Here is a 23,056-nt window from a genome sequence, read left to right on the forward strand (position 1 = left end):
TAAAGTAGAAAAAAATCTTTTTGTTGGAAAGCTCACAGTACTTAAAGTTGTCTTGAAATCTTCAGTTCCTCCTTTACATCTATTGCTGCACTGACCTTTAGTATGTAAAATTGGGTAAAATCGACTTTAGTGATAAAATGAGAGGGTGCACAAAATCTAACATACTCCAGAGTGCCACAGAGCAGAGTTGGTGAATAAGGGGAATGGATACACACCACAATACTTTTGAATTTTGCAAGAGCACCTGACAGGATTCTGTATGTTGGGAGGTTGTTATATACAGAATCAAAGGAAGAGGCATGTAATATGGATAAGAAAGTTGGGTGACAACTTTCAAGCAAAAAGTGATGTGTGGAAATGAGGTAAAGGGAAGGGGTACCTGTGGTATACCATAAGATTCTGTACAGAACCATTGTATTTAGCTTGAACAGCATTTCTCAGCTGGTGGTATATGAATAACAGTGATTGAATTTTTTAAATTTATGAAATTATGAAAAATACCCCCTCCCCTCTCTAAAGATAAATAATTAGATGTTTTATATCTTTTTTTTCAACCTAGCAGAAATTGATAAAATCACGTTGATTTTTAAATATTTCGTTTGTTCATCCTCCTAGCAGATAAAATATATAGCTATCTGCTAGGACAGTGGTTCTTAACTGGGGGCCATGGAAAATTTATAGAAAGTTTCTAGATTTTAAAAATTTGAAATCTCTTAAAATAATTATTTTTTGCTCTTTATTTTACTTTGTTTCAAACTTGTACCATTTTATATTAGTAATCTGAATTATGCAGCAGTTTCTTTTGTGGTGGCGTCACAAGTCCACTTTTTGCTGCTGGCAACACTGCCAATCATGTGACATCTGCCTACTGGACATGTGAACATGTGATAAAAGCAATTCTCTGAAGTTTTAAACAATACTAGTACGAATGCATAAAACATAACGTTAAGTGCTACTTGAGTGCAATTAATTTTCGAAACTTTCAGTGCTGTAATACTGATTTGTTATTTCTTAAAATTTAGCCCCTCATAAAATGAGCAAACAAACAACATTATTTGATTTCCTAAATATAAATACACCTGGTAGTTCAAAAAGAACATGTGAAAGAAGTGGTAGTGATAATTCCACAGATGTTGCAAACACATGTGATAAAGAAATAATGCCAGTAAAGAAAGAAAATATGATACAAGTTATATAAAATTCGGATTTATTAGTGTAGAAATGAATGAAATTCAAAAACCGCAATATATGTTTGCGGTATAGTCCTCTCAAATGAATGTCTGAAACCAAATAAATAAGAAGGCATTTAGAAATGAAGCATCAGCAATATAAAGATAAGCCAGAAGAGTGTTTTTTTTTTAAATAAGAAAAAAGAATGAACTGAAAAATCAGAAGTCCTTCATGAATACAATAACTGTTAGAAATAAATCATTAGTAAAAGCTTCGTAAAGAAGAAAAGTTTGGTCCAATTTTGGATACATATCCGGATGGATTATCCACACCTGTTTACCATTGCCATTCAAAATTTGCCTTTTGTTTCTATATATTTGTGTGAAAAGGGATTTTCTACAATGGTAAATATTAAAACGAAATCAACTCCGAATAGACTCTTGCATGCGAATAGCATGCAAGAGTCTATTCTTGCTTCAATTGAAGCAAGAATAAACAAATTAGCAGTGAGTGTTCAACAACAGAGGTCTCATTAAAACACATTTAATTAAAGTTGGTTTCTGTTTTTTTGTCATTATAATCAGTAAGTAAAACCACTTTTTTTTTTAAGTTTACTGGTAATTATTATCATCATCGTCATTATATTACTACAAAACAGGGGACCATGAAAATATTTTAGGATACTTAGGGAGCTGTGACTACTAAAAGGTTAAGAACCACTGTGCTAGGAGGTTGAACAATGAAAGCTTAAAATCACGAACAAGTATTTTTTCTATGTTAAAGATACCAAGCAATTTTATAAGCTAGGTTTTAATCCTTTTATCCAAGTAAGCAAAAAGACAAGTAAGTCAAGTAGTTTGCACCTGCACGTAGTGCAAGTGCAAACTTGTGGTAAAGGTGGAATAAGATCCAATCACTTTCCTTAGTATTTTCCCCTAATGCAAAGCACATCCCCTTGTGGAGATGTATGATGCTATGCATTAAAGGCAAGGGCCACTACCCAGACTGGTTTCGACCTTTATTGAGGGGTGTTGTCAGTGGCAGCCAGACCTAAAAATGCCAAGGCTGAAGTGATGCAGAGTTATAAATTTTACCTAAACAAGTTGCCACAAGGTGCATTGACCTTATTAAATAAAAATCTCAGGATGAGAGTAAGAAAAAAACTTTCTGCAAGTCTTTTTTCTATTCCTTCCTGGAACACTTTTTTTGCATGGCAGTGAGAAAAAGTTGCTAACTTTTTCTCACCTATTCTATTTAGGTGGCCATAGATTAGCCCTGCTTACACATTCTTAAATGCTAACAATGCCAAGTTCCTTTCTAATGTTAATGGCCATATTGAGGATTTAGGAAAACTCTGCATCAATCAACATAATCTGCGTATTGGATGTCTGCTCACATAATTTAATGTCACACCAACATTTCCTTTCATTTAACTTCTAATTTCTTCACTACAATATTAAATTACATTTTTCTGGTGAAAATTTAGTTAGATTTCTTGCAACAAACGTTCCCAGAAATTAAATCACCATGTTAATATAGTTTTGTATTGCACATATTTTAATACGTGGAACAGAAATCACCCTGTTAATGTAGTATTTTATAGTTCATTTTATATCGCACTTCTTTTAATATGTGGTACAGAAATTTTTCAATTTTCATGGTAGACTGATTAAAAAAAGTTTGAGAATCACTGGTCTAGAGAGTAATACCAAGTTATGTGTTACTGATACAAAGGTGAGAGAGGCAATAAGGAACACAGTTGATACAGAATTCCTGCAGGCTGACAATCTGGTTCTATAGACAAATGATAATGGAGATTAGATCAGTGTTGCCAAGTATGAAGTTAAGCAATTTGGACTGAGGGAATTTGTTGCAGGTATTTGCTAAAACAAGAGACTGTGGTGGCGGTGGGAAATAAGTGAAAGGAACTAATGTTAATGGCCATTTTGTTGATATGGTTAAATCACTTCAATGAATAACTGCACTGTAAAAAAAAACAAAAAAAAAACAGTAACAGTGGAAAGAAGGAAATCCTTTCAAAGCCTTCTGAGAAGTGGGAGAAGTTATTCTTCCACTTCAGAAGGTTTTGAAAGGGTCACTTATGTTCTATGGAAATGAGATGACAATTTAAAAGATAGAGCACTGGATACCTGGCCTATTAAGGCAGATTAAGGATATGTGAGCTAAGTTAGAGAAGCAATTAGAAGAGAGCAAATATGATAAAAACATACAGGCTGGTGAAGGGGTCTTGCAATATAAGTGAAATTTTATAGTATTTTCATGTTTGGTGACCAGTGGGTAAGATGTTCATTACTCATCAATTTCCTGATATGTATCTTCACAGGTTGTTCAGGCTACTATGACAGCGCTACATGATTAAGTTTATTATTAATCAATCAACAATTTTCCTCCAATACTGTTGTGTTTACCATTTTCTTCTTCTAAGGTGCCTCTAACTGCATCAATTCACCGAGAACTTGGTCTTCCTGTGCATCTCTTTCTTGACATCAAACACTTGTTTTGCTAACTTTTTCTCACCTATTCTATTTAGGTGGCCATAGATTAGCCCTGCTTACACATTCTTAAATGCTAACAATGCCAAGTTCCTTTCTAATATGCTTCTGCCATTGATGTCATCTGTTCACTCTTAATTTTTCTCAGAACTCTCAATGTCCATAACTTAAAACTGATTTGAATACTCTTGCATACTGCTAGTTTTCATTAATTTCTCTCTTATTCCATATAAATTTATTCAACTGGCTCCCCACCATACCAGCTTTCCATATTATGTTGTCTATTTCCAAATTTAATTTTCCATCCTCACTAAATAGCTGAAATATTTCATTTGATCACTAGGTTCTCCATTCAGAACAGCTGAAGATTTGTATGCTCTCACTTATTTTCAGTTTTGGTCTTTTTATTGCTGATTTTCATGCTATATTTGTTACAGCTGTTATGCAATTTAGTTAGAGAATGCTGAATACTTGCACTGGATACATTTAAAAGTACATCTGCTTAAAACTGAGCTAAATTTGATACCTCCAATTTTGATGCATTTAATGCCACTTTCTTTCATAATGCAATCCATATATATGATGAATAAGAGTGGAGATAATGTGCATCCTTGTCTTACATCTAGTTTTACATTAAACCATCTTCCTGTTTCTCCTTCAATTCTAACTGCTGACTTCTCAACTTCTTTTCATGTATGCTTGCATAAATCTTAGCTAGGGCACTTATTGGCTTAATTTCTCTGTAGTTCTCACATTTAGTTTTATTCTTTTTTTTTTTTTTTTATCATAGATAAGGACTATGAGATCTACTCCAATCATCTGGAATTCAACCTTCTCATCCTCTGAATTATGCAGGTGGTAGCCAGCCAGTGCAAAACTTATATTTAAGCATCTTTGGTCAAATGTCATCTACTCCAGTTGCACTTCCACATTTCAGGTTTTTGATAGCTTTTTCTACCTCAAGTAGTGATATGTACACTTATTTGCATTCCTTTCAAAATGTTTTGTTTAACCATCTTTCAAAATAATTACTCCAGACATTCAGGATACCTTTATTTTCAGTTTTTGCATCATCTTTGATTTCTTGTATAGTTATTCTATATCATTATTAATGTTTGTAATTGTTTTTATTACGAGTAATTAGTAAAGAATGGGCACATTTAAAATTTTTAAAAACATTGTTTGCAGTTAATTTGTTTGGTTCTTTGAAATGAAATATCAATATTTTTTTTTTTTTGGAGTACACATTCAAGGAACATACCAATATGTTATAATTTATCAATCACTTCCTGCACATTTATTTTTTAAAAATTATGTTGTTGCTAAAAAGGATTCTGCCAAAGCAGTATCTGAAAACAATTTGGTTTGTTTTTTATAAATGCAAGTACAATTAATGAATATCAAAATTATGTATATCCTTCAATGTGAAACAAAAAACTGTTTCAAATAACATAAATATAGTCACCACTGATAAACTTTCAAAAGTTTATCACCTGTACTCCAATGATTAACTTGATTTTTTTTTTTTTTTTAAATACAGCACTATTTTTCAGTTTCTTTTAGGGTTTTTACAATAAAGTGTAGTATTAACAAGCGAGTGATTTCACGGAGTATTTTTTCTGAGTCCTTCTAATGCTGTTATGTAACTACAAGTATGATGCATGTTAGGCAACTTTTGTTAAATTAACTTTTTTTTAATTATATATATCTAAATATTTTTAATGGAATACAATCCAAACATTCAATTAATAGATAACATTAAACTCAAATAATCGTAACCACAGTTGTTACATAAAAACTTCTTTTTTGTTAAACAATTTTCATTAAAATACAGTGATTATGCAGTATTGCTAGCTGGCACTAAACCACCTGTGTTGTCCTATTGTTGGAGTATACTGCACAATTGCCACAAGACATAGATAAGTTGCCTAACAAGACATACTATACACCAGTGGTTTTCAAACTTTTTTTTTTTTGTTTTAAAAAAATTCTTGTAAACCCTGCACTTTTTCATAAAACAATACTGACCTATAGTTTTAACATGCATTTTATTCTAGTAAAACTAAGATGTTCTTACTTTTTTGATAGTACACAATTATATTTCAAACCAAACTAAAAGTAAAATAGCACAGATATTTTAAGAAATACAATTTTTAAATTTAGTATATTAATGACAAAAATATTTAAAAAACAATATTTACTACTGATTTGCACCCATCCCACAGTTTGAAAACCACTAATCTACACCATTAGTAAAATTCATCGATTTCATAAAATAAACTGTTATACTATGATTTTGACTGCAATTAATTCCTTTATATATATACATATAATTTCAAGTTAAAATGTTTAGGTAGTGAAATGCTAAAAATAAATGATCTTGATATGTAATAAGTTACCAATTCTACTCTTAATTAACCTTTCTTAACAGAGGCACAAACATTACATGAATACATTTAAACAAGCACAAATGTCATCAAATATGGTCACTTTATGGTACCCACATGAAAAACATTGTATTTTTAATCCTTCCCTCCTACAAAAATATATAAATAGCTGGTTAGATGATTTATCTTCTATTGTTAGCTCCTGGAAACCCAGGTTTGTCATCTCGCAAATCAGAATACATATATTTAAATAGTTTCAGAGTCTGAACTACTTCAGCAATATTTCCAAAATATCCCGAAGAATTCTGGTGTTAGCTCACCACTCTCTGCACGCATACCATAGTAATCCGTAGTGGCCTGAGAAATACATCTGATCTCACAAGCAGGATTCCCAGATTATCTAGGTCTACTCAAGGTACTAAAATGTGCTCTTACTTTCCAACCATTTTTGTGATTTGGATTGTCACAGGGAAGATGCCAGATATTGTGATTTCTTGTATTTGCAAAATTTATATAAATATACTCTTTCAGTTAGACCTACTTTTTTTTTCCAACAACAATGAAAAAGCTGAAATATCATTAATTTCTTCGTTTGATAAAGTAACTATGGTGCTCTACACTGTTGGGTTATAGCTTAAGCACAGACAATGAATTGTAACCAAAGGAATTAAGATACTTTTATTGAGCCTCCAAGTAAAACAACTGCTTTGTGTGCAGCTGCATCATCTTTAGTGGTAAACCAGCCTAGTTTCATTTTAGTTATGTCAGAATTTTTATATTACATGAACAAACTTTTTACACAACATACAGTTATGCATCAATAGCAAAATGAATGTAAACACTTATCAAATAGCTCATCAATTATTTTAAAAAAATTAAATACAGAACAAAAAAAAAAAAAAGAGAAAAATATACGTACGGAATTCTAGAAGTGCACAGCACTATTCAAACATAGACAAAAGTCAATTCAAGAATGAAAGAAAGCATTGATACCTGTTTTTCATCTTACATTTAACAATTTATATCAAAACAACTATGCAATAAGAAAATTTACTGATAATATTCTGTGAGACTAAATAATTACATAATGTGGCTGTCTCTTGTTTATTCCAGGACTATTTAAACAAGCGAAGCGCTGAATACCCACAAAAATCATTATCAAAATAATTAGGTGATATTTAAATAACCAAGGAAGATTTATATAATCTTCACAAAAAAAAAAGCTGGGAGCAGTTTGCCAATAAGATATCAGCAGCATGGTAGGCATGCTAGGAACAATGCATTACTCTATTTTCTTCCAAGTTTTTTTTTTTTTTAAAAAGCCACACATGGCTTCTATGAGCAACAAACACTGATATGTATTTAAATAATATTAATCTTTTTTAGAATTTATCCTTTGGTAGCCTTTACTAGGAGTACTAATGTCAAGTTTCTCCCAGGCATCATCATCCCAACCTGAATCCCAATCTCCTTTCCTTTTCTCAGGTTCACCAGCATTACTTTCATCTCCAAAGTCTATTAGAAGCTTCTCATTCTCTTGCCCTTTTTTAGTCTTTGATAATAAAGGAGAATGGCTAACCTGTTTTTTGGGTTGTTGCGGTGAACTATGCTTAGCTTTGGTTAGATTTTTTTTTGATGTTTTAATTGGAGATGATTTGTCTTCCCATTCTTCTTGCTCCCATTCATTCCAATCTGCAGAAGATTTGCTTGCTTTACTTGGAGAACTGAAAAATGTTAAAAAAATATATATATATATTATTCATCTGAAAGGCAAATTTCTTGAACTCTGAATGAACTTCATAATTGTTATAAGGAGAAAACATTAACACAAAACAAAAATTAATTATATTTTGCATATGGAAGTGCACAACCCAAGTTCACAAAATCTTTGACTACATATTCTTAATCTCATGAACATTAAACATTTGTATAAAATCCAATGTATGCGGCTCATATGTTCTATCAGCTGAATATCGATTCTAAAAAAAAAAGTGCTCTAAAAATAGCCAATTTTTTTATTTATTTGGTCCTGAGTGATTCTTATCCTGGATTGTAAAAGGAATGAAGTTTAGAAGTCATTTCACCAATCAGATTGAACTCTTGTAAAAACAATAAGGTACATCTCTAAGGATATGAAGTGTGTACACAACACATACAAATTGGCAGAAGTCTCTGTATAGAGATAAAGAAAACTGGTGCAGTTGACAGGATTGGTTGCAACTTAATTTTATTTTGGACTCAAGAAAGTATATTTTGACTCAAGTAAAATGGCTACAGCAGATAGTAGTTCATCTAGTGAGGTTACTTCTGTTAAAGTTGAGGAATTTTTTAGATTAGTAAATCCAAACTTTGTAATACCTTCTTTTTCAGGTGATAGTCATGAAAGCATAGCAACAGTCTCATCCATAGTAATACAACGCACAAAATTAGTTTTATTCTTGTTAAAATGTTCCAAGCACTGTTCAGAGATTGTCATTTGAGTGCATTTTTGATCTGCCGTGAGCAAGTGCGGCATCCATCTTGCGCAAAGCTTTTTCATATGCAATTCTTCATGCAAAGTATATCCTACATGTTCTTTTGAAATGCCTATAGTCTCAGCAATTTCCTGCACATTGACTCGCTGGTCATTCAATACCATATCGTGCACTTCATCAATGATTACTGGTGTTACACTTTTTGGACATCCTTCATGTGGATCATCTTCAAGGCTGGTATGGCCAAGTTTAAACTTAGCAGCCCATTTCTTAATTGTCGAAAACGATGGAGAAGAGTGCCCATAAACTTTTATGAACTTTGACTGAATTTTTTTTTGCCATCAAACCTTCTTTTACAAAAGAATTTTATAACCACATGATATTCAATTTTATCCATTTCAAGGGATACAGACAGCCAGCTATAAAGCAAATTACTTGATAGAATGACTTGCAATTTCACATGTACCAACTTAGAAAAAAAAAATCTCTTGTCGATAGTGTTGCCATCTATGGTCAAGGCTGAGAACTTTTCAGACCACCCTCATAACTAAATGTTAAGATGTTTAATACACTTTACCACTCACCGTATAATGGTGCGTGTGTGAGAGATTGAATAAAAATATAGAGCAAATATTTTCCAATCTGACAAATACTAAAATGACAGGGATATGTATCTTTCATAAGCATTATTTGCACACAGATCTGCTTTTAACTCTAGTATCAAAGAAAAATCATCTTTTGCTTTACACAGCTGTGATCAAAATTTTCCTAATGAGCTTATTTGTCATTCTTAATACAGAATGAGAAAACATAAATGAATACTAGGAAACAGCAGTAGATAAATTTTCCACTACTATGAGTAGTAGGAGAGATAAGTAAATTAAGTTGACAAAAAAAAACAGACAATACATTAATTACCGTATTTGCCGGCATATAAGACCCCCTTTTGTGTACACATTTTTTAGGGGTAAACAATTTTTTTTAGATCCTCTTCCTGATTCCGCCAAGTTCTTATCATTTTCTCAGTTGGGGTTGGCCCAAAATGCCTCTCTGCAGCCCTGTTTTCATGTTCTTTAGTATATGCAATCACACGCAGTGTATGCAATATTGTAGCAATGCCAACATTTTTCAGCCATGATTTGCCAAGAAATTTAGAGAAAATTTAATGGCAGAAATTTATAAGCATTCACAACAACCGCGACAACAATTAGGAAGTTTAAATGAACAGGAACACAGCTGTGGTCGTCGATGACAGCGCATGTGCATCCACTGAACTTTACATAACTGGAATGCTCTCACACACAATGCAAGGAAGCAAGAAAGAAATCGCATAACTTGGATCAGAGAAAATTTCCAGAAATGAAAGTAATAAAAATCTGAGTATTGGTGTATAAGATGCACCTTGTTTTTCAGACCTATTTTCAAAGGATGCTAGGTCAGCTTGTAAGGGACCTATTTTCAAAGATCTGTGTTAGGTCAGCTTGTAAGTGCCGGCAAGTGTATTCCCATAAACTCTCTGGTCAAGTTTTGTATGAAATTTTCATAGTTCTGACATTCGGGTTTGAAATAATGCTGGATTTAATATCCACTTGATTTATATAATTTTGCATCGCCGAAATGAAGTCATTTGCACCAGGAGATTGTTGGATGATAAATCTAGTATAAAAAGGGTTGGAAAAGTTGAAAAGCTTCTGGTCCACATAGAATTTTAGACCAGTTTTATCCTGTGACTTTTAGGATTCATGAAAAATCTTAGCAAAATTGTAAATGTACATGATAGATTAATCACTGTATTGGCCTGGATATGTTTATGACATCCATAATTACATGGATGTGAAGTGTCTATTGAACTCTATAACCACTGTATATGATAGTATCGAAAAAATTATACTGATACAAAGTGGATATTTTTGATATATTTGATCTTGCTTGGTTAGGTGGTAAAAAATGGTACTTTTTTTTTAGGAAGTAGAAATTTAATTACATTAGGAGAGAATGTGAATGAGATACTGAAGGATGAAGGTTTGGCACATCATCAACCTGTCCAACAAAATTAAAATGAGAAACAATATCATTTCAAGGCTAAGGTCATTGCACTAACCCTCGCATTCTCTGCAGCAGAATATTGTGCCTCTGTCTGGGAAAAAAGTGTGCACACTAACATTATAGACACCAGCTAAACTATCATGTGCACAATTAGTGGGACAGTGAGAAGCACCCCTCTCTCCTGGCTGCCTGTCCTATCTAACATTGCTCCACCAAACATACGGAGAAGACAAACCTCGATTAAAGAATTTAATAAAGCAATGAGCAAACCACTCCTGCCCCTGCACCAGACTCTCATAAATCCACCTAGTCTTCGTCGAAAATCTAGAAAGCTTTTCTGGTCCATGGACGAACTCTCTTCAGCTGACATGTGGAGAGAATGCTGGTCCAACAAACGGCTTCCTGGTAGAAGATCCCTGTGCTCTGCAGCATTGATTTGCTCTTCCTAGGAAGATTTGATCATCTATCAACAGGATCAGATCTAACCAGGGCAGATGTGGCTACCTACTACATAAATGGAGGCTGCTAGACCACCCTTATTGTGATTGTTCTCCTGTGGCTCAGACGATTACTCATACTGCGAACGACTGCCCATGGTGCCAATTTCAGGGTAGTGGACTACAGAATATCCACAAGGTGACAGATGAGACCTTGGATTGGGCTTTCCAGACTGGACATCGACCTGTAGCTGTTTTGTATTCCTTTTGCTATAAGAATAAATAAATGAATAAATTGTGGAATACGTTCACAATCAGATAGCATGAAAGGAAATACAATGGTATCTCGCTAATCCGAACCCTCCAGTAATCCGAACTGCGGTTTGAAAGAAAAAAAGTTTTATTTATTACATATTATTTTATGGTATACTATTATTTTTATTTAATAATTATTATTTTAACTTATTATTTATTTTATTATTATTACAGTACAGTACAGTATTTTTTTCATACTGTCGACTGTGCGGTTATACTGTAGACCTATTTTGATTTATTGTGTGTTCACGTTTGCTTTTTTATACTGTACAGTACATACCGTATTGTCGGCATGTATCATCGCTGTCCTTAATGAACTGATTAGTCACCACTATTGCACAGTGTTTGTTTATCTTTACATTCCTGCAACAACAATGACTTAGCCTAAAGTTTGGATGTATATAACGCTCAGTTGTTCTTTGGTTACTGAAATGAAACGTTGTCATTTATTGTTTTGTGTTTTCGTAAGTTTTCAGTGAATGATTATCGATTGTTTTAGTAAGTGATTTTATTTTTCAGATAAATTTTAAAAGTGACAGTTTTATTGTTTATTAACTTCATTTTTTATTTTACTGTTTTTAACACTAAAATTTATTTCATTAAAATGGTTACCGGGTCGAAGCCTAACAAAAGAAAACTCATAACATTATCATTGTCGGAAAAGTGTAAAATAATTCAGCGTCTGGAAAAGGGTGAAGCAGCCGTACAACTTGTTACTAAATACGATGTTGGCAAATCTACAATCAGTGACATAAAATCCTATCTTTGTTTTTTTTAACTTATGTGTCAACCACAAAAGAAGGACCAAGCAAGAGACAAACTCTGAAAACAAGTGATTTTTCTTTACTTGATTCTGCTGTTTACACGTGGTTTCTTCAAGAAAGAAGTCATCATACTCCCATCTCCAGAGACATTTTAAAGCAGAAAGCTAAGCATTTCCATTCGCAAATTTACTCGGATCAGAAATTCAAAGCAAGTGATGGTTGGCTAGAAAAATTTAAGACATGCCACGGTATTCAGTATCTATCAATATCAGGGGAAAAACTGTCTAGTGACTTTTCTGCCATAGCAGAAGTCACTAGACAGTTTTTCAAAAAGCTTTTTTAGAAAAAATTCTTGAATTAAATTTAACCGACGAACAAATTTATAATGCGGACAAAAGTGGTCTTTGTTGGAGGTCGTTAGCAGAGAAAACTCTAGTTCACAGAAATGAAGCCTCAGCACCCAGTCGAAAAATGTACAAAGAGCGTGTCACGATAATGCCTTCTGCAAATGCCTCAGGAAACATAAATTAAAGTTACTTATGATTGGAAAATCAAGAAACCCAAGACCATTTAATAACTGCTGCCTTCTGGTTTTGTACTGAAGCCAACGTAAAGGATGGATGAATATCGAACTTTTTTTCAAACTGGTTTCACAACGATTTTGTATAGTCTGTTAAAACTTATTTAAAATCCCAGAATTTGGAACAGAAAGCACTTTTATAATTGGATAACTGTCCTGGACATCCTCCGGCAGATGAATTGATTAGTAAGGATGGAAATTTTACGGCTATGTTTTTGCCTCCAAACTGTACTCCACTGTTGCAACCAATGGATCAGAACATAATACAATCCATTAAATTAAAATATCGTAAAGTCCTGCTTTTAAATGTAATTTCCCAAAATTATGACGTTACCACATTGATAAAAAACATAAATTTCAAGGATGTAGCATTCTCAGTTGCTGCTGCCTGGGAAGCCGTCGAACCTGAAGCAAATCTAGCATCATGGAAAAAACTGTGGTCTTCTGGAATTTACCAAGATAACTATGGTGATACACAAAAAGAGGAAATTCAAAACATGCTTGATTTGGTTAAAAATATAAATCCAGATGTTGAAATTTCACAAACAGATGTTACAAAATGGATTACAGGTAGAACCGAAAGTGAATTCGAAATCAAATCAGATGCTGAAATTATAAATATGACGATGCTGAATGAATTAGAAGACGATGATGACGATGAAGAACTCGAAGGAAAAAAAGTAAAACATGGAGAGGCAGTTGACAGTTTCAATATGTGCATAAAATGGGCTAAGCAGAATGATACGCCATTCCACAAAATTTTATTACTAATGCAGCTGCGAGAAGAAGCATTCAAAAAAAGTTTAGCTTCCAAGAAGCAAAAGAAAATCAGTGACTTTTTTACAAAAAAATAAAAAAAACTTTTTGTCTTATTTTGTGGAACTTTTTTTTGTGTTCTGTACAAGAAAGTGATATTTTTTATGCAAATTAAATTATGTACTGCACTATGCAATTTTATTAAATCAGAATCCTCAACAATACAGTACATACACTTTTTGGGTAGCATCCTTCGTGTGGATCATCAACGCTGGTACAGCCATGTTTAAATTTTACGTTACAGTACAGTAGCTTTTTTTCTATTAGTTACCTCATTTATTTACAGAATTAAATTGACGTATCATTAGAATCTGATTACTTTTGTCTTAAATGCTAGTTATTGTTGCCTCTTGGGGGAAATTCGCTAATCCAAATGAGTACGGTTTTTATTAGTTAGGATTAGCAAGATACCACTGTGTTTACAATCTCATAATGCAAATACACAGCAAAGGAGGGAATTAAGAAAATTTGGTAAGACAAAACCTAATCACACAAAAAATTCCAGAAATCCAAAAGTACATAATTCTGATAATGTACAATGTCAGAATAATATTAATCATAAAGAATTTAACATGGATGAAATAGTAGCAGAGTTTCACAGGTTAACTTAAAAAAAATAATAAAAGGAAAGTGAAAATATCTCAAATTTAGATAGCAAAAATAAAGAATCACTGCGTTTAGAATTCGATTCTGATACTGATGATTCTGTCAATTTAGAACATAATTCTAGTAATTAAGGGAAATTTTTGAAAGATACAGAAATGAAATATGTAGATATAATGAATTGGGAGATAATGTAAATTCCCAATTATCTTTATCATCAGATGATTCTGTAACTACTACTCATTCAGAAATTGTAAACAATGAATCATGACATGATCAACAAGAACCTCATAAATTTTAGGCATAAGTATCAAAAGAATTGTAAATTTTTTTAGAATAAGATAAATATTTAAGAAATTTTTTCAAAAAATAAAAGTCATAATTTATAATTATGAATCTTTTTACAGTAGCTTTTCTATGTTATTTATTTATTAATTTTTTTTTATCAGTTTCATATCCACTTGCAATTTATCTAATGAGAAACTGATATTTGTGTTTAAAAAAAAAAAAGTAAAGTGTGTGAGATTTATTGTACTTACCAGATATCTGTAATAAATTCAATCGTTATTTATTGTAATTCACAATTGTCAAGTGTAGTGATATCTGTCGTTCATCATAAAGACATTCTCTTTTCGCTAACAACGATAATGCATCAGCCATTACTGACTTGTTGGAGAAAGAAGTTTAAAGATCCCAGACACTTATAAGCATATCCAAAAGAAACCTGAACCTGTATGTCAAGTGCCTATCCCATACATCGCAAACATTTCTGAGATGGTTGCTAAAATCCTGAAAATATACAATTTAGTTCCTACCATTTTATCAATAAACAAAATCTCCTCTTGGTTACCATCCACAAAAGACAAACAGTCCTCCCCCCTCCTTTCCTGGCACTTACTAGGTTCAGTGTGAGTACCATTGCTTGTACTTTTGACAAACAGGATATATTTTGTGGAAAAACAAACTACTAATCACATACAACAATAAACCTAAAAAGTTTGGCCTTGCTCAGCATGGAGTGGATGCTGCCTACAATATCCTCTGGTCCAATTTTACACTGGTATGCAGGTTTAGGTTTGAGTGGGTTTTAAAGAGTCCCGAAGGACTTCTACACTGTCCAAATTTAAATTGGAATGACTGCCAAGATTTGGGAGAGTCTCATCCTCATAAATGGCAAGCAATAATGCATCATCTCCCCCCCCCCCTTTTTTTTAAAATACACTGCTGTGTCATTCAATTCATTATCTAAATTCCCATTTCAAAATCACTTAATTTGGACTCTAATGATAATCTTATTAATACTCACAACATGGTATTCTGGCACATGGCTCAGCTCTGTAAATAGGATTAATATTCTTTGTTCTAGCTTCACCTTGTGATTATGCTGATGCACTGATGTTGAACAGTTAAGTTCTGATCTAAATATTTGCAATAATAAAAATTATAATTATACAATATCTCCATGAAGTCTGGACAGTCATTGTGAGGAGCCCAAACTATTATATACAGCTGGGTCACAATTAATGTGGGTTTGAATAATGCGATATTCAATTTAGTGTGAACTGTACTGCGATACCAGGTTGTGTTTGATGTGAACCAAAATTCACTTAATACAAGACTAGTGTGTGCATAGTTGAGGTTACTCTTATGGTCAAGACACTTGCTACTTTAAGTTTGCATATGCTACTGCCTACCGTAATAATGGTAGCTTACCTTCAGAATCTTCTTCTTCTGTAGCTTCTCCCACTTAAGTGAGGTCACTGTTGATGATGGGTTTCATCCACATCCTCCTGTCTTGGGCTGTCACCACATCCAAGTTCTTCATCCTAAAGTCCTCTTCTACCAGCTCCCTCCATCTCTTCTTTGGCCGCCCATGCTTCCTCCTTCCTTGCACATCCATCTGCATGACCCTTCTTCCCACATATTTGTCCTCCCTCCTCATCACATGACCATGACCATCTCAACCTTGTCTCCTGTATCTTCGCTCCTAAGCTCGTAACTTTCACCGTTCCCCTCACAGTCATTTCTCAGATGATCCTTTCTGGTCACACTGCACATCCACCTAAGCCTTCTCATCTCTGCTGATGTTATTTTTCCTCAGGGCCACAGTTTCTATAGCATATGTCATAGCTGGCCTTATTACTGTATTATAGATTTTGCCTTTCAGATGGATCAGCACCCTCTTATCGCATAATACTCCAGCCATCTCCCTCCAGTTCCTCCAACCTGCTTGTATCCTGCATCCCACTTCCTTCTCAGCTCCTCCATCTTTCTTCCACTGTTGAACCTAAGTATCTAAAGTCCCTCACCTTCCTGATGACATTTCCTTCCAGCTCCAGATCTGTCTCCTGGCTGCCGCCCACTGTGCAACACATATACTCTGTCTTACTTCTGCTCAGTCTCATACCTCTCTCTTCTAGTACTTTTCTCCATCTTTCCAGTTTAGTTCCCGCTTCTTCTCTTGAATCTGCACACAGCAAGATGTCATCTGCATCTTCTCTCACCTCCTCCGTCACCACCTCCATCACAATGTTAAAGAGAAACGGACTTAATGCTGACACTTGATGCAAGCCAACTGTTACTTGAAAACTTTCTGTCTGTTCCAGACAGGTCCGAACACTTGTCTTCATATTTCTGTACATCTCCTACACTAACCTGACATATTTCTCCAGAACCTTCTTCTCCCTCAGACACCTCCAGACTTCTTGCCTTGGCACTCTATCGCATGTTTTCTCCAGATCAATAAATGCCAGATGGCGCTCCTGTTGTTTCTCTCGAAACTTTTCCATCATCTGCCGTAACCTAAAGATAGCATCTGTTGTTGATCTACTAGGCCTGAAGCCAAATTATTCCTTTGCAATCTCCGCCTCCTTCCTCAATCTTCCATCAAGAACACTTTCTAGGATTTTCATTGTGTGGGACATCAACTTTATTCCTCTGTAATTTTTATAGTCTTGTGCATCCCCTTTACCCTTGTAGATGGGGATAAGAGTACTCTCCCTCCATTCCTCGGGTTATTTTCCTGTTGGCAAACTTTCATGAACAGGTCCCACAGCAGGCCAATTCCTCTTCCCCCCAGTGCCTTCCATGCCTCCACTGGAATCCTGTCGGGGCCCACCGATTTTCTATTCCTCATCCTCTTCATGGCCTCCTTCACTTCCACTCTACTGATGTTCTGCACCATCCTCTCAGAAGGCTGCCCATCTTCTCTGCAAGTCCTTGCATTTTCCTCATTCAAAAGTCCTTCAAAGTACATTCTCCATCTGTTTCTTATGTCCACATTACTCCATAATACTCTTCCTTTGGCATCTTTGATCTGCCTCACATGTAAGATGTCCTTTGCTGCTTTATTTCTACATTTCGCTAGTTGGTAAATTTTTCTCTGTCCTTCCTTTGTTTCTAATTGATCATACAGATCTTGATATGCCATAGTCTTCGCCTGTGCCACAACTATCTTGGCTTCTTGCTTTCTCTCTCTCTCTGTACACCTCTCTGTCCTCTTCCACTCTTGACTCATCCCACTTCTGCTTTGCCTTCCTCTTAGCTCACTGCCACTTGTACATTATTATTCCACCACCAACCCTCCTTCTGCTCTCTAATCTTTCCAGATGTCTAACCTCGATTGCACAGCTCAGGATTACGTTTGAATTATGTTTCCACCAATCTTGTACACTTTCCAGTCCATCTGAAATCCTAACACCCTCTCCCTAAAACGATTCCTCACACTCTCTTCTTTTAAGCGAAACCACTTAATTGTCTTCATCCCATGGCTTCCAGAGGTTCTTTTCTTCGATCTTATTTTAAAGTCTGTGCTCAGCAGTCGGTGTTGCTGTGCCACTTGATCTGTTGGAATTACTTTACAATTTTTCACAACCTTAAGATGTTTTCTTCTAGTCAAAATGTAGTCAATTTGTGAACTGTTGTTACCACTCCTAAATGTTATCAAATGTTCTTCCCTCTTGTAGAAAAACTTACCTTCAGAATGGTATTTAGAATTTTTTTTGTTTTTATTTTTCTCTCTAATTATTCTGTGACTTTGTTAACAATAAATTTATTCTTTACTGTAATACTTGTTTAATAAACATAAAAACTTATGTTTTAAAATTTTCCTTTGCCTATTTCCATCAAGCCAGAATCAATTACCATATTTTATATATAATAAGTTTGAATTTGAATCATGTGACCACTTTATGAGATTCAGTATATCTGCACTAATGAGACTAGCTGTATACAAAACCTATCGTACCTCTCCTTAAACTCATTCATGGTCAGGGAACTCAATTAATTTTGGCATCCAGAATTAATCTTAAACAACTTCCATGATTGAACCCTAGTTCTATGACTATTTGTCATCTCGAAAAAATTCTTTTGCATCAATTATATAAAACCCCTTTATCTTTTATCATGTCCCCTCTTTTCCACCTGTCAACTAAACTTTGTAACTCACACATATTCATCCTATCCTCATAGGGAGCATTCCACAGACTTGTTATCAGCTTAGTCACTCATCTCTGAATCCTCTTCTACCACCTCTTTATACCCAAAAATACCAGGTGAACAAATCTGTACACAGTAGTCAAGATGTAGCAGAATCATAGCCTTATAAAGAGGGATAAAAACTTCTGTATCTCTACTTGTTAGCATGTTTTTCAACACTCAAGTAATCCCTCAAGCTATTTTATCAACTTTTGCAATAGGTCCTCTGAACTTCACGCTGTCCACCATTATCCCCAAGTCGCTAGCCACATCAATTTCCTGCAATCCAACAGTACCAACAATATAATACACTGTATGTAACCTTTACAACTCGACCTTAAATTTTGCAACATTAAATTGATAATTTTGCCCACAATGCCAATTTATTTAAACCATTCTGCAGGATATCTACATCTTCTTTATAAACTTGCCCTACTCAGCTTTGCATCATCAGAAAACTGAATATCCCTCATTAAAGCTTTTCCTATATTATTGATATACAAATTAAAGAGCAGTGGCCCTAGTACAGAACCTTAAATTCCACTCCAGCATATATTACTGTGGTGTCTGTGTCAGCACACCCTCCCCCTCAAACATACTACTAGCCTCATATCCCTTCCCTCCAATTTTTGTAATAGTTTTCCAAGTGCTATTGTGCCAAATGCCTTTGCAAAATCCAGCAGTATAAATTGAAGATACCAAGAAATCATATTCTTGGTTTATATCCTTTATCCAAGTGTAAGCAAACAAGTTTGCACCTAAACAGGACTGGGGCAACTCGTATAAAGAAGCTAATAAACTTTGCATCACTTGCCTTAGTATTCCATAATGTAAAACACATCTCTTATGGATATGTATAATGCTATGCATTATGGGAAGGGTCACTACACTACCCAGAGCAGTTTTGACCTTTATTGAGGTCTCATCAGTGGGAGCCAGACCCAGAGGCAATGCTAAGGTTGAAGTAATGCAGAAGTCATATTTTCATATACGAGTAGCGAAAAGTTGTCACACCTTATTATTAGAATACTCTGGATTACAGACAGTTGCAAGCTCCCATAATGCATAGCATTATACATGTCCGTAAGGAGATGTGCTTTGTATTATGGGGTACTAAGATGAGTGATGTGGAGTCATTAACTTCTTTATGAGTTGCCCCAGTCATGAAAATAGTTCAGGTGCAAACTTTGTTTGCTTATACTTGGATAAAGAATTAAACCAAGTATATAATTTCTTGGTATCTTTAATTTATAGTATAACCAAGTAGAAAAACTTACAACAAAGTCCAGCAATATCGTGTAATCATTTCCTTTTCCAATTCTGCTGTCACTGTAATATAAAATGTAAATAAATTACTAAGGCAGGACCTATCTACTTTTTTTTACAGTGCCATGCTGTCTACTATACAGTATCACATCCTTATCTATCCACTGTTGTATTTTATCTGTAACCAAATTTTCTAATACTTTAACAACCACTCCTGATATATTAACTGATTTGTAATTTGTGACCTCTATTTTAGTTACCCTTATGCAGTGTAACTATCTTACCTGCTTTCCATTCTTCTGCCAGAGATGAGACTTAGATTGAACAATATTGGAAGCAATGCTAATTCTCTTGAATATTTATGTGTAGTACACAGGCTGACATGCCATTCGGTCCCACTGCTGTGTTCACATTCATATTTTTCAATATGCTGAACACCTCCTGTTCATCTACCTCTGTCACATCAGCAATTGCAAATTCTCCACCTCCATGGATGATACACCTTTGCCATAATGATTACTCAACAAATGAACGGTTTCTTTTGCTTCTATCACCTTCCTACAGCAGTGTTCATAGTTATCCCACCATAGTCATTTTTCCTCTTACTTGCCACATAATAATGCTACATAATAATAATAATAATAATAAAAACTTTTGGATTTACTTTGGCCTGCTCAGCTAATTTGCTCTCATAATTTGATTTAGCTTTTCTTACCATACTAGTCACCCTTCTTGCTTGCAGTCTGTATCACTCATGAGTATACTGATCACCTTTTTCTTTATATTCCCTCCACACCGTTTTCTTTTTTTTTTGGAGCTCTTGCTTAATGTCTCTACTCCTCCACTTAGGTATGCAGTCTGATAACGATTCTCTCAAACAATCTCTGACCACTTCCCATATACTATTGACATTCTTTCCTTGTAACTTCACAAGCCATGGCAATGCTCCAAGATGCCTCCTAAGTCTGTCGTAATTAACAACTTAATAGTTCAACATAAGCCCTTTGTTGAGAATTCTACATGTTCAGCAACTTCCCTGAAAAAGATTGCACGATCACTCCCCAACTAGAGGCAGAATGTTGACCTTGGTTATGGATGTATCCTCTGATGCTATTACCAGATTCACACTCAAACTCCTGGTCCCTTCAATAACATGTTTCAGGTAATTATCCCTTAGCAACTTAGCCTCCTTTCCTCCCTCCAATCTATGTCCCTATAGTTGAAGTCTCCCATAATAACTGCTTGGCTTGCCCTCATTCTGCTAATGCTAAGGCATCAGGGGGCTGAGCCCCCTAGTATATATAATATACACCTCTAAACAGCAAGTGTCACAAACTAAACTTTCAACATCTTTCTCTAAATCCAGAGTAATTTAATAAAAAGGCGGCACACTGTTTGGCAACTCCTATAGGTGGAGATGACCTTGCTAATGCTTCAGCCTGGTATCTCCACTTGGGCCTGGCTCCCACTGAAGAAACCTCAATAAAGGTCGAAACTAGTCTGAGTAGTGGCCCTTCCCTTAATGCATAACATTATACATATCCGCAAGGAGATGTGTTTTGCATTATGGGAGATACTGAGATAGGAGTGATGTTAGCTTACTCCACCTTTGCAACGAGTTGCCCAATGTTGTACCACCTTACCCCAGTCCTGAAGATACTTTCAGGTGCAAACTTTGTTTGCTCACACTTGGATAAAGGATTAAACTAAATTTATTGTAGTCTAACCAAGTGAAAAATAAACTTTCAGCAAGTGTCACAGCAATGTAACTGCAGCTTTAAAGCATGCCAACAACAAAAATTCACACTTTTTGCCCTCCCAACAGATGTTTTAGATGGTATTTAGTTAGTAAATTCTCCATATTAAGTAATTCTGTTAAGAATTACTTAATAACATCACTGAACAGAATTTGCAAATAGGTATCCATACAACAATAATGAATTCCCTTGTGAGATGCATATTTAATTTGTGAAAGATATGTGTAGAGAAGCTTGCATGATATTTCATATGCTCATCTGAGTATCTGCAATGAATTGCACCACCTCAAGCCTCTCACACACACACACACTTTTGCATTCATTCATTCAGATCAAGCACCCCAACACAACTACTACCATTATTTGACTTGATCATTTATTTTTAACCACTTTTCAAAATTACAAATAGCAATACTCTAAATATATTTTAAATCAGGGTATAAATTTGAAACTATTACCTGCTTTGACTACTAGCATGACTACCTTGCCAATCCCATCGTTCTTCAGCTTCTTTGTCTGGAGAATGAGCATGTTCATGTAATAAGGGAGTATTACTCTTATCTGGATCTTTACATCTAAATAATAAATTAATGATATTGAAACTTAATAAGAAATTAATGATACTGAAACCAAAAAATAAAAGAAAACTGAAAGAACTATGGATCTGCACTGTTTCAGCCATTCTTATCATATCCACTGATTCAAAGTATGGGTCACAATATAGTTATGTAGGAAAACACAATATAACAGAAATAATAAGAGATGAGTTCACTAACATCTACCATAAACTTGCACAAAGTTGAGAAAGAAACTTCAGATTTATATTTTTCATGAAATAGATTCATGAGATTCATGTTGGAGGTTTAATGGAATATTATCAGCACTGAGAAAGGATTAAAACAAATATTAATGCTTTCAATATTTCGTCTCAGTCATAGAGACATCTTCAGGGATTACAAAATACTTTTTGTAACAACACACACACAAATACAACACAACAGTGAGTGAAACTAAAGTCGTATCTAGGTGGTGCGCTCTCTATGGGTATTTGCAGGTGGCCTAGGATGTAAAGAGGGATCTCTGATAATTAATGTTTCCCAAATTTTGGGAAGTTTTATGCAACCGTATTTGTTTAAATTAGGTTGATTCCTGAGTGCAGAAGCAGATTCAAAGAACAGTCTTTCTTTTTTGAATTTACTATGGTGGAGCATGGTGTTTTTTTTCAGGAGACTCTGTGGGTTGTATCCAAAACATGGTCTGCAAGGCCAGATTGACCATAATCGTGATTGCAGATGTATGACTTGTATTCTTCTAATCGGATGGCTGCTGATCTGCCTGTCTGTCCGAAGTAAGCCAGTTTACAGGAACAAGGTACTCTATATATACTCCAGGCATTGAGAGAGAGGAGGGAGCCAATCTTTGGTGGAACGGATAAGAGTAGCAAGTTTACGG

At 34.6% G+C, this 23,056-nt stretch overlaps 1 protein-coding gene across 3 annotated transcripts in view; it reads right to left on the reverse strand.

Annotated features, from left to right (window-relative positions):
* Positions 1 to 5,714: 5,714 nt before the first annotated feature.
* The window catches only part of ArfGAP1 (ADP-ribosylation factor GTPase-activating protein 1), a 320,099-nt gene continuing 302,757 nt past the window's right edge, over positions 5,715 to 23,056 (reverse strand). For all 3 annotated transcript variants that reach the window (XM_090409895.1, XM_090409893.1, XM_090409894.1), the window contains 2 exons: positions 22,063 to 22,179; positions 5,715 to 7,794 (listed from right to left, as the gene is read on the reverse strand). In XM_090409895.1, coding sequence (XP_090266021.1) covers positions 7,443 to 7,794; positions 22,063 to 22,179 — 469 coding nt within the window. In that variant the 3' untranslated portion in view covers positions 5,715 to 7,442. The remainder of the gene's footprint in view (positions 7,795 to 22,062; positions 22,180 to 23,056) is intronic.

The sequence above is a fragment of the Typopeltis vanoorti genome, chromosome 20 (genome assembly GCF_054136105.1).
Source record: "Typopeltis vanoorti isolate ZY-2024b chromosome 20, IOZ_Tvanoo_1.0, whole genome shotgun sequence".
NCBI classification, from domain to species: Eukaryota; Metazoa; Arthropoda; class Arachnida; order Uropygi; family Thelyphonidae; genus Typopeltis; species Typopeltis vanoorti.